The sequence below is a fragment of the Ambystoma mexicanum genome, chromosome 3p (genome assembly GCF_040938575.1).
Source record: "Ambystoma mexicanum isolate Mex_15411 chromosome 3p, UKY_AmexF1_1, whole genome shotgun sequence".
Classification (NCBI taxonomy): Eukaryota; Metazoa; Chordata; class Amphibia; order Caudata; family Ambystomatidae; genus Ambystoma; species Ambystoma mexicanum.
The window spans coordinates 714,041,445-714,051,819 of record NC_090925.1 but is presented as its reverse complement, the minus strand read 5'-3'; the positions used below and the strand labels follow the sequence as shown (position 1 = coordinate 714,051,819).

General features: G+C 45.6%; 1 protein-coding gene across 1 annotated transcript; it reads right to left on the bottom strand.

Moving 5' to 3' along the window:
- Window positions 1-2,131: 2,131 nt before the first annotated feature.
- FARSB (phenylalanyl-tRNA synthetase subunit beta) lies at window positions 2,132-6,734 on the bottom strand. The gene has a single exon (XM_069651560.1). The coding sequence runs from the start codon at window positions 6,631-6,633 to the stop codon at window positions 4,864-4,866; it is 1,770 nt and encodes a 589-aa protein (XP_069507661.1). The 5' UTR covers window positions 6,634-6,734; the 3' UTR covers window positions 2,132-4,863.
- Between the last annotated feature and the right edge of the window lie 3,641 nt (window positions 6,735-10,375).

Genomic DNA, 10,375 nt, shown 5'->3' with positions numbered 1-10,375 from the left:
AATTCCAGAATGCCGCAGTATCCCCCACAAACCCAAACACAAGTGCACATCACACACATTCACTCACTCTTTCACACAGCATCCACTCGTGCACCCATGCAACATACTCATTCATATGAGCACCCACCCACGCATCATACACTCATTCATTCACACATGCATACATAATACATTCTTCTTAACTTCAGCCCCAGTCCAGACTGCTTTTTACCATGCACCAGCTTCTCGAGCAACACAGAAGCTTTCCGGCTCCCACACGTACAGGAAGCTAAGAGCACTTCCTGGTTCATGTGCAATGCACATGCACACAGGAGCCCAAGAGCTCCCAAGACACCACCCCAAGCTGCCACAATGTACAAGGAGGTGTGGGAGAACCCCACATGCACATTCCAAGGTACTGTTCCCCAGTCTGCATACCCAATGGGCAGTGCAAGGTTGGGGAAGCAAAACAAACCTGGCCTTGCATGTTCCATTGGACATGTGCGCTGCGGAACAGAAGCTGGCAAAGAAAACTATGCTTCCCTTCGACAGTTTAAGCCAGCCCAGTACCCCTCCATGCAGAAAGATGATGAGGGAGCACTTATGTGTTTACACTGGGCTGACTCAGCTCCTCCATAATGAGCTAGGGTGCTGGTGGTCAGCACCCCTTTTCCCCATTTAAACAAGCCGCCACTGGGCGTGGGAATAGCCCAAAAACAGTGCTTGTATTGTATTTTACAATAACCATAATCCAGCAAAAGCATCTTCTGGGATCCGGAAAAAGACATTTACACCCTTCAATTGGTTTATTCTGTTAGACTGCTTACCTCATGAGGCCCTGCCTCCGACACAGGACCTTCTTCTATTTCTTTTGATCTGTATAACACTTCCCCTTAATCCACGGCATCCATTTTTAATTTTGACTGTTCCCAATGGGGGGGCTGTGTGGCGGGGCCTCTGTTCCCCTGCTGGGTTTGGGCTCCGGTTGACCCGGGACTGGAACCTCTCCCAGATTGTTTGCATGGCATCAGGGTCTGGAGTTGAGGCATCATCGCCCGTGGGCCTTTAGGCAAGGGGCTCTGCCCTGGTCGGAATGCTGCCATATATTGGTGCAGCCATCATTGACATTTATGGGCACAGCCAGCTTGAAAATGTTTTTCTACTGGCATATATTGTGGGCAAAGGCATTATGACTTGCATCTATTGCAGAAGCCCAGGTTCAAATCCAGGTTGTTAGGACCAGGGATGTGACACGTGCAACACTACTTCAGTGTCTAATCAGGCTGCTTGGAAATTACTTGTTAGAATTGCACTCTGATGGAAATATTTAAATACAGCGTTTTAGGTTTAAAAAGTGTGCACCTTTTATACTTTGCCAGCAACTTTCTAGGACACGCTCTTCTCTTGGGTTATTTTTTCAGGTGGTCAGGATTAATCTCAGAGAGGCAAATCTTTATTGGGTGGGGTTGGAACAATTCCACACCGCCGTCACTGGTGGGATCCCACAGTAAATAATTTCCATTTCCAGCACTGCCTAAACATCCAGTAAGTTACATCATAGATTCCAAACAAGACCTACAATCTGCATGACATATACGGTTTGTAAACATTCTGTTAGTAGTTACTAAAACGGTATGGGGATATCAAGTCATTACTAATCGGTTCGAATCATGAAAAGTCCTGGCAGGCTATGCTTCCACGGAGGCAAATATACATTCTATGTAGGTCCAAAACCCACTGCCAAGTACTCAGGAGAAGAAAAGGGGAAAGTGGTCCATACTTGCCATTCTAGCCTTTGCATTTTCAGGTTGGGCCATATTCGACCAACTCAGTAAAGTGCAGCTTGATTGCCTAGGCACAACAAGCAAGAGACCCACATCTGGGCACATGCACTGTCACTTAGGGAGACAAACTGAAGCCAATAGGCACTGGCAAAGCCAACAGTTTGAGCTTTGGAGTAGGCATAAGATAGGTATTCGCCAGGACCTGGAATTAACAAGTGAACAGCAAGACAAATTGTACGAACATGGTATATGATGTAATTGCCTGGCAAATGCCATATACACAAACCAAAATTGGTGGCTTTGAAATGTTGCTTTAGACAGGACTTCAACACAAGGAAAAGATGTAAGGACACACATATTAAATCAACTTGCTGAATACACACATTAGGAGATTTTTATTATACCGGGAGCTCATTTACAGAGACAATTAAGTCATTAAACATTCAAAAGGATGCTTAGAACACTGCCAGTATCAATACAGCACAAAGTTTGACTTTGCTTTGTGATGGAGTTCACAAGTGGGTATGTTTTAGCAGCGAGGGGCAGGTAGTTGGTGGGAATGCCAAAGGGATTAACATAGCCATTTCATTGGGTAGGTAAATTGTTTGTTCCTCCCCACATACCATCTTCATCCTATCCGTGTTCCATTGCAAGAGATTTAATCTCCATCCTATCTATGTTCCAATGCAAGGGTTCTGGCTTAAACCTAATAGCCAAAAGTAACAACGTATTTTTATTCAAGTTTATTCATATAGCCCTATATGCCAAAGCACTTTCACAAGTAAAAAGAAACAGTAAAAATCAAGCAAAAATCAGCAGGCAAGCAGATGATTTTTCAGGCAAGTTCTGAAAAGAGGAAAGGAAGAGAGGAGAGAGAACGAAGAGAAGGGGTGAGTGCATTCCAATGTTTGGGGGCCAACAGAGAGGAGCGAAACGAGATTCAGCATATGAGTAGCAAGAAACAGTAAGGAGAAAAAGAGAATGTGACCGAAGAGAGCGGGAGTATAATAAAAAAAATTTAAAAAACAAGCGAGAGATCAAGGGGGTCCAAGACACTTGCGAACAAGACAGAGGAAATTGAAAACAAAGGTATGAACAAAGGAGATCCAGTGAAGTGATACAAACGACTGCCAACAAGATAAAGAGAAAAACAGAACAGACGAATAGAGGAATTGTATATGGAACGGAAGGGATCCAAGTGAGTAGCAGGAAGGCCAAGGAGAAGAGAACAGTAAATTAGTCAAAAAATATAAGAAGGGACACAAGAGTTTAGGTAGCACTGAAATAAAGAATAGGTTGCGCCTTCCAGACATTGTAGAGCTGGTGGTGGAAGGATCGTCCAGTAACAGAAATAAGGGAGAACATGAGAGGGGATTCAAGGAAAACACAGATTCCATGCGGATGAAGAATTATTGAGAAAGGTAGGAGGGAGAGAAATAGGCGGGGTAAAAGAGGAGGAACAGTAGAAGGGAAGAAAAGGATCTCAGTTTTGTTGGGGGTTTAGAGGGAGATGGTGATCCACCATCCAAGAAGACAGGATGTGGCAGAGTGAGTAGAAAGAGCTAGGTATTGGCTGCATAACAGTGGTGGGAAAGACCAAAGGAAGAGATGGCTCCAAATTAGTCATAACCAATGGCATTGCTCTGGTGTGCCTACAATACTATTTGCCAGATCTTATGGGTAGATCCCACCTTACCTCCATATTCCGCTAATCACAGAGGTGGTCTGTCTATGGAGGAGGCAAGACTGACACTCCAGTAATGAAATCAGGGTAGTCAGAAGGGCTGGCTCCAAGCACAGATCCAGTACTCAAAAGTGGAATCCCTCTGGGAAAGAAAACACCTCTGACATGACGATTGTTGGATGCAGAAAGGCACACTCGAGAATTCCAAAGGAAAAGGGCTTCCAGCCAAGGCAAGAAGAATGGCAACATCAAAACAGAAAAACTAGAGGCAGAACATACAGGACAGGTAAGGGAAGAAACAAGAAGCAGAACAAGTCGGAGAATAGCGAGCTAGAACAGAGAGAAAATAAGCACAACACTGCAATTTGCGAGAAAGTTGAGAAGCTGCGACCCACTACCAACAGCCCAGTATATTGAGATAGGCGTCACACCGCGTGCGTCCAACAGTGGAGGGAATCACTTGCGCTTCCCGAACACACTGTAATGGGGGCATCAAGTATAGCGTAAGCGTGCCCATTCATGACACTATTGTTTGCAAATCAGCCTTGGCCCTGCCTTTAAGCCCACACTGCTAGACTAGAAAACCTAGAGGTGCATGTAGCAGCTAGTGTTCCAGTGCAAAGGGAACATGGCCAAGCCACAGATTGTGCAGTGCAGCCCTTCAGAATGCTAATTGAAGATGGTGCCTGGTGCTCGGGAGCAAAATCCCCCAGTCCCAGTGGTGTTAATACCACTGGCAGGCCATCCTTGTGAGGGTTGGTGGGCACGGGGTGGCCTATGACTGCCATCCACTATCCAAAACCCCTGCTGGCACCGTGGCTGGCTTCCCTATGTGGGAAACAAGTTGATTAGTTCCACATTTCTTTAGAAATGACGTAGGAGCCTATTCAGAGGCGGGTGGGGGGGATTATCTGTGTGTAAAAACTGAATAAGACTATATGCAAGTCAAGTTAAATTAAATTATTCAGCAAAAAAAAAAGATACTTTTAATAAGATGCTGCTTGAATAATAAGCTAACTTCAGCGTCATCAAATTATGCTTGCATTAAAGATCCAGGAAGCAAGTACTATTGCACTTCTCAAACTACATTAAGGCAAGGGGCAGAAAGCGAACACTGCTATGCAGGTGTAAACAGTAACAACATGACCCACTGATGTCAAACTGGATCCTGGATTGAGCAATGCATGTGTACACCACTACTGCACTTAGGTCTGCGGGTGGGTTCAAATAAAATAATCTTTACATATAACAGGCAAACATTTTCTGTTGATGACTTAAAATTGAACAGAGTGCACTTAAATCTCTAGTTTTATTGATGGAAAGAAGATAAAAGCAAGAGTGGCATAAACAAAGCCAAGGCTTCTTCCTCCAGACTGGTAAGTGATAAGAGACCAGGCAGCACGAACATCTGCTCATTTACAGGAAGGGTTCAATGGTAATTTCCAGGGCAGAACAGGGCATGGTCAATTCAAACTTGGTTACAACGTCAGGGTGGAGAACTCCAAATTTCCCAATACTTGTATTGCCAGCAACGATCTCTGCACAGCGTCCAGGGAAGAAAGCAGTGTCTTCCGCTGCTTTGATGGCATATCCAGTTTCTTTGTCTGGCTGTACATTGAGTAATTGCATAATTCTATCCAGCAGCCCATGCAGAACCTCAAATCCTGGACTTCTGTTGTAATACACAGCACAGAGATGTCTGTGGTTTCGTGCACCAACATCTTTGGTGGAATCTTTCCTCACAACATCCGAGATTTCAAAAAGTTTCATTGGCAGCGGCATTTTTCTGTTGGCAGCAATTGTCTTAAGAAGGCCCGGAAGAAGAGTTGTGCGCACCACCTGAAACTCAGCAGTTTTAGGATTAGCAATACGTACTGCTTTTGTCACAGATACTTCACCACAAAGTTTACTGGCAATATCTTCTTCAGAACACAGAGCAAACGTGAGGGCTTCTGTAAATCCAGCAGCTGCTAAATCTTGTCTCAGTAACTCGGTGAGTTTATTCAGAGGCAATTGATTAGCTATGGTGTACGTTTTAGGTATAATCATCTGAATGTTGTTATAACCATAAGCGATTGCAGCATCTTCCACAATGTCGCATGCATGGATTATGTCTGCCCGCGTGGGCGGGATTTCAATCTCTAGATGCTTTCCATCTTCTGCCACTTGAGTCTTCAGACACATCCTAGTCAGCAGCTTGGCAATGCTCTCGGGACTTTCAGAGATTCCTACTTGCTTATTTATTACATCAGCATTCACTATTTCCTGTCGGTAAGGAAGCTCGGGATATATGGAGGTTGTTCCATCAGGATAAATGACTTCAGCTGCTTCAACAGTGAAAGGCTTCTTGCAATATTCACTGAACATTGTGACAAGGATATCGAGAGTAATTTTTGCTTTTTTAATATCTGTGGCTGTGCATTCGATGAACACATTTCGCGTATCAATAGTAATTTTGGTATGGTCCCCATTAATGATCGGAGGCATGGATAGCACCACCCCATTGCTGTCATATATTACCGGGTACACATCTTTATTTTCAATAATGTGCAAGTAATGTTTAAGGTGGCTGTCAGTCCTGTAAAGGTCCATGATTTCCACTGCTGTAAACTCGTCGCTTTGGTTCAGTGGCTTAAATTTTATCTCTGAAGGTGGTCGTGCTGTGTAAGTAAATGGACCAGAGATTGTGTCCAGGTCGTGAGTACCGATTGCAACCAATGTTCTCCTTCGGCAGATGTTCTGATGAAGCTTTTCTTGCAGCTCGATGAAACTCTCATAACTCTCCCGAGACAACGTCACGTCCCGCAGAACCGCAGCGACAGCATACGGACGAACCATAGCCGTCTCTTCTGTGATTATTAATCTCTGAATCTCTCCATTTTCTGGCATTATACTTCTGTACTTTGGTGCCTCTATCCTCTCCTTGAAAACCTGAAGTCCTCGGACTAGTCCTTCCAGGCAAAGAAGATCATAGCGGTTAGCAGGAACATCAATCTTAAAAAGAATGACGTCTGATGCTGTACTTGCTTTGCTGTCTCCCTGTTCTTTGCTAATGATCTCTCTCTCCGAGGTTACTTCATCCAGCTCCAAACCAAACTCAAAGCAAAGTTCATCAAATTCCTCCTCGGTGTATGTCCGTCCCAGAGCCTCGAAGAGCAAGTCACGTTTCACGCTGACAGTCGGCATTTCTGCACCTCCAAAGCAACGCCCAGACAGCTTCCTCACACGAAGTAACCGGGAACAGGAAGAAGGGAAGCACACGCTGCGCTCCGCCCCGTGACCTACACATTAACTTCCGCTATAGTACAACCTGGCCTGCGCATGTGCACAAACTACAATCTATGCGGCACACATCGAACTACCTCAGTCCTTCCTCTCTTTCTTTACCAGTCCTTATTAGCAACATCCGTTGACCTGGGGTCTTTTTTGATTACATGACGCATATTTGAAGACAAAAATAGCGTCTATTAATACACTCCTATGGCCGCTTTCCAAAATGTGCATGTTTGGGTAATTTGCATAGCCCCTCTCACCACGCTATAATGACACCTTAAAAAGTGCATTGAACACACGTACTGAGTGCAATTGAATTGATGATCAGAAAAAAAACAGTTTGCTTTGATTTACCTTTTTGTTATAGTTTTAAAAGTGTAGATACGTGTATTTGCCCTAATACAGGTGGCAGTACCTTGCTTGACTGTGATTTGCCATTGATTAATTTATATACCTTGTAATAAAACCAGTGGCGTCTCCAGGAATTAAATTTAGGGGTGGGGGCACAGAGGGGGCCACAGACAAAAGTAGGGGGACGCCTATAAAAGTGCAATGTGTATGCTTTTCCCAAATTGACACGGGCAAACTAGCCCAAAGTGGCCCTGGGAAGGTACAAATTGTGAATTTATAGAGCAAGCAATTCTGTTGTGTATATCTTGATGTTAATGATATTCTATGGCAAGACTTGAGGCAAGCATTATGCTTCACTTGTTTCAACTAATAACATGGGAAAAAAACTGAACAGCTGTCTTTTCTTCAACACTTTTCTTTTTCCTTGTTCCAAACTACAATATCCAATATTTCTGTAGTCCATTTAGCACAGTCCTCTGCTATGACCACACCCTCTCCTTACGCTCCTCCTCTTCTTTTCCTGCTCTTCAAGCAGATAAGTACATCTCTCTGCTGGAGTTGGTTCAGAGGAATGCGTCTATCAGTGTGTCGGATCTTACGAAAGGAGTAGTGGAAGCGGGGAGGAGGTATTTGAGTGTTGTGGGTGTGGTGGAAGAGGATGTATTTAAGATGGTTGCTAAAATGCGGAAGCAGAGTGGGGTCCCGGCATGAGGATTTTGGAGTGGAACGCGAGGAGTTTGTTGAGGAATGGACAGGAGTTGAAAGCGGTGTTGTGTGGGGAATTGAATGTTGACGTGGTTTGTATTCAGGAGACGTGGTTGAGGGGTGATCTGAGGTTTGTGATTCCGGGTTTTGAGCTGTTTCGTAAGGATAGGTTGGAAGGGAGAGAGGGGGGTGTGGCTCTAGCGGTTCGAAAGGGGTTGGTAGCAAGGGAGATTGTGGTGGATGGAGCAGTAGAGGCGATTGGGGCGGGGATACGGGTAGGAGGATCGGAAGTATTGGTGCTGAATTATTATAATCCGTGTGAGGTGGTGGAAGTGGGTGTGCTGTCTGAAGTGATAAGGGGACATGTGGGACCTTGTGTTTTGTGTGGCGATTTTAACAGTGCCAACACGTTGTGGGGTAGCGATCGGACAGATACGAATGGGGAATTGTTGGAGGACATGGCGGATGAATTGAGTCTGGTTTTGCTGAATGATGGTTCAGGTACGCGGTTGGATGTGAGGACTGGGAAGTTGTCGTGCTTGGATTTGACCTGGGTGTCTGCTGCAATAGCGGGTGAATGTGATTGGGAGGTGCGTGTGGATGGGGACATGGGGAGTGATCATTCTGGTATCTTGGTGACTGTAAGGGGTGAGGTAGGGATCAGGCCACGGATGACTGGGAGACGGTTGAATTTTAAGAAGGCTGATTGGGAGATGTATAAAAGAGTGTGTCAGGAAGTGATTGTTCCTCGAGGTAGAGATGGGGGGGTGGATGAATGGAATGATTATTTGGTGCAGGGAATGAGAGCAGCGTCTGAGGCGGCAGTTCCAGAGAATGAGAAGGGGAAGAGTGGGAAGATTGAGGTACCTTGGTGGACGGTGGAATGTTCGAGAGCTGTGGCGGAACATAAGAAGGCTAGGGCCAGGGCGGTAAGGTCAGGAATGATAGTGGATTTGGTGGCATATAAAAAGGCTAAAGCTATTGCACAGAGAGTAATTAGGGAACGGAAGCGTGGTTATTGGAGGGGTTATTGTGGGTCCCTGGGGAGTGATTCTGGTGTGGGTGAGGTATGGAAACAGTTCAAGAGGATGTCTGGATTAACGAGACCACAGGGTGGAATGTCAGTGTTGTTGAAAGGAGAAGAGGTGATTAGTGAGGATGGGGAAAAGGCAAATTTGATGGGGGAGTATTTTGCGGGGGTGCACAGTTCGGGGAACTTCCCAGAAGCGGTGAGGTTACGAATGGGTGTGGTAGAGGAGGAGATGCGGGAGGTGTTGGCGAATGTTGGGCCTTGGGAAGAGCAATATGAGGTCCCGTTTTCGATGTTGGAGTTGGATGGTGCGATACGGAAGGGGAAGTGGTCAAGTCCAGGGGTGGATGGTGTTATGTATGTATTTTTGGAGAAGTTGCCTGTAGAATGTAAGTTGGAAGTATTAGCTCTGATCAATGAGATTTGGAAGAGTGGTGTTTTGCCGAAGTTGTGGAAAAGAGCGATTGTGGTGGCGATTTTGAAGGGTGGAAAGGTTCCAACGGAGTGAAAGTCGTATAGGCCGATTGCGTTGACTGTTGTGATGTGTAAAGTTATGGAACGGATGGTGGTTGAGCGATTGGGGTTTTATTTGGAGTCGAATGGGTGTTTGAGTGACTTTCAGAGTGGGTTCAGGAAGAATCGGTCGGTGGCTGATCCATTAGTGAGATTAGTGACTGGGGTGGAGGAGGCATTATGTGATGGAGAGTTGGTGGGAGCGTTCTTTTTGGATTTGGAAAAGGCATATGATATGGTGTGGAAGAGTGGGTTGTTGGTAAGATTGTTGGAGATGGGTGTGAAGGGGAGGATGTTTCGGTGGATAAGGGCATTTTTGGCGGATAGGACCTTTCAGGTGAGAGTGAGGGGGGTGCTGTCTGAGGTTTGGAAGATGGAGAATGGGACACCGCAGGGAAGTGTGATTAGTGCAATGCTGTTTAATGTGATGGTGGATGGGCTGATTCGGGCTATGATGGGAATCGGGTGTCAGGTAGATTTCTTTGCGGATGATGGTGTGGTATGGGTAAGAGGGCGGAGTTTGTTGATGGTGCAGAGTCGGTTGCAAGCTGTGATAGTACGCGTGGAGGAGTGGTGTGGGAAATGGAGCTTTTCGGTGTCTGTGGAAAAAAGTGTGAGTATGGTGTTTTCGAGGAGAAGAGTGCAGCAGGAGTTGAACTTGGTTTTGAAAGGTGTGAGGGTGAAGAGTGTGAAGGAGTTCCGGTACTTGGGGGTGATTCTGGATAGAAAGTTGAATTGGAACGTGCAAGTGGATGGAGTGACGGACAAGTGTAAACGCAGGCTGAATTTGTTGCGGGCGGTGACTGGGAAAGAGTGGGTGGGGTGCGCAGCAGAAGTGTTTACGAATGTTATATAAGGGATTGATTTTGAGTGTGTTAGATTTTGGATGTCAGGTGGCAGTGGGTTTCACAATGAGTCAGAAGTTGCGGTTGGATAGGGTGCAGGCGAGAGCATAGAGGGTATGTTCGGGTGTGATGAGGTCCTCTCCAGTGAATGTGGTTCAGGTACTTGTGGGGGAGATGCCATTGGGGTTGAGAAGGGATGTGTTGAATATGA

Excerpts from the sequence above, each read along its gene's own strand:
- FARSB (XM_069651560.1), bottom strand. The coding sequence starts at position 6,633 with ATGCCGACTGTCAGCGTGAAACGTGACTTGCTCTTCGAGGCTCTGGGA.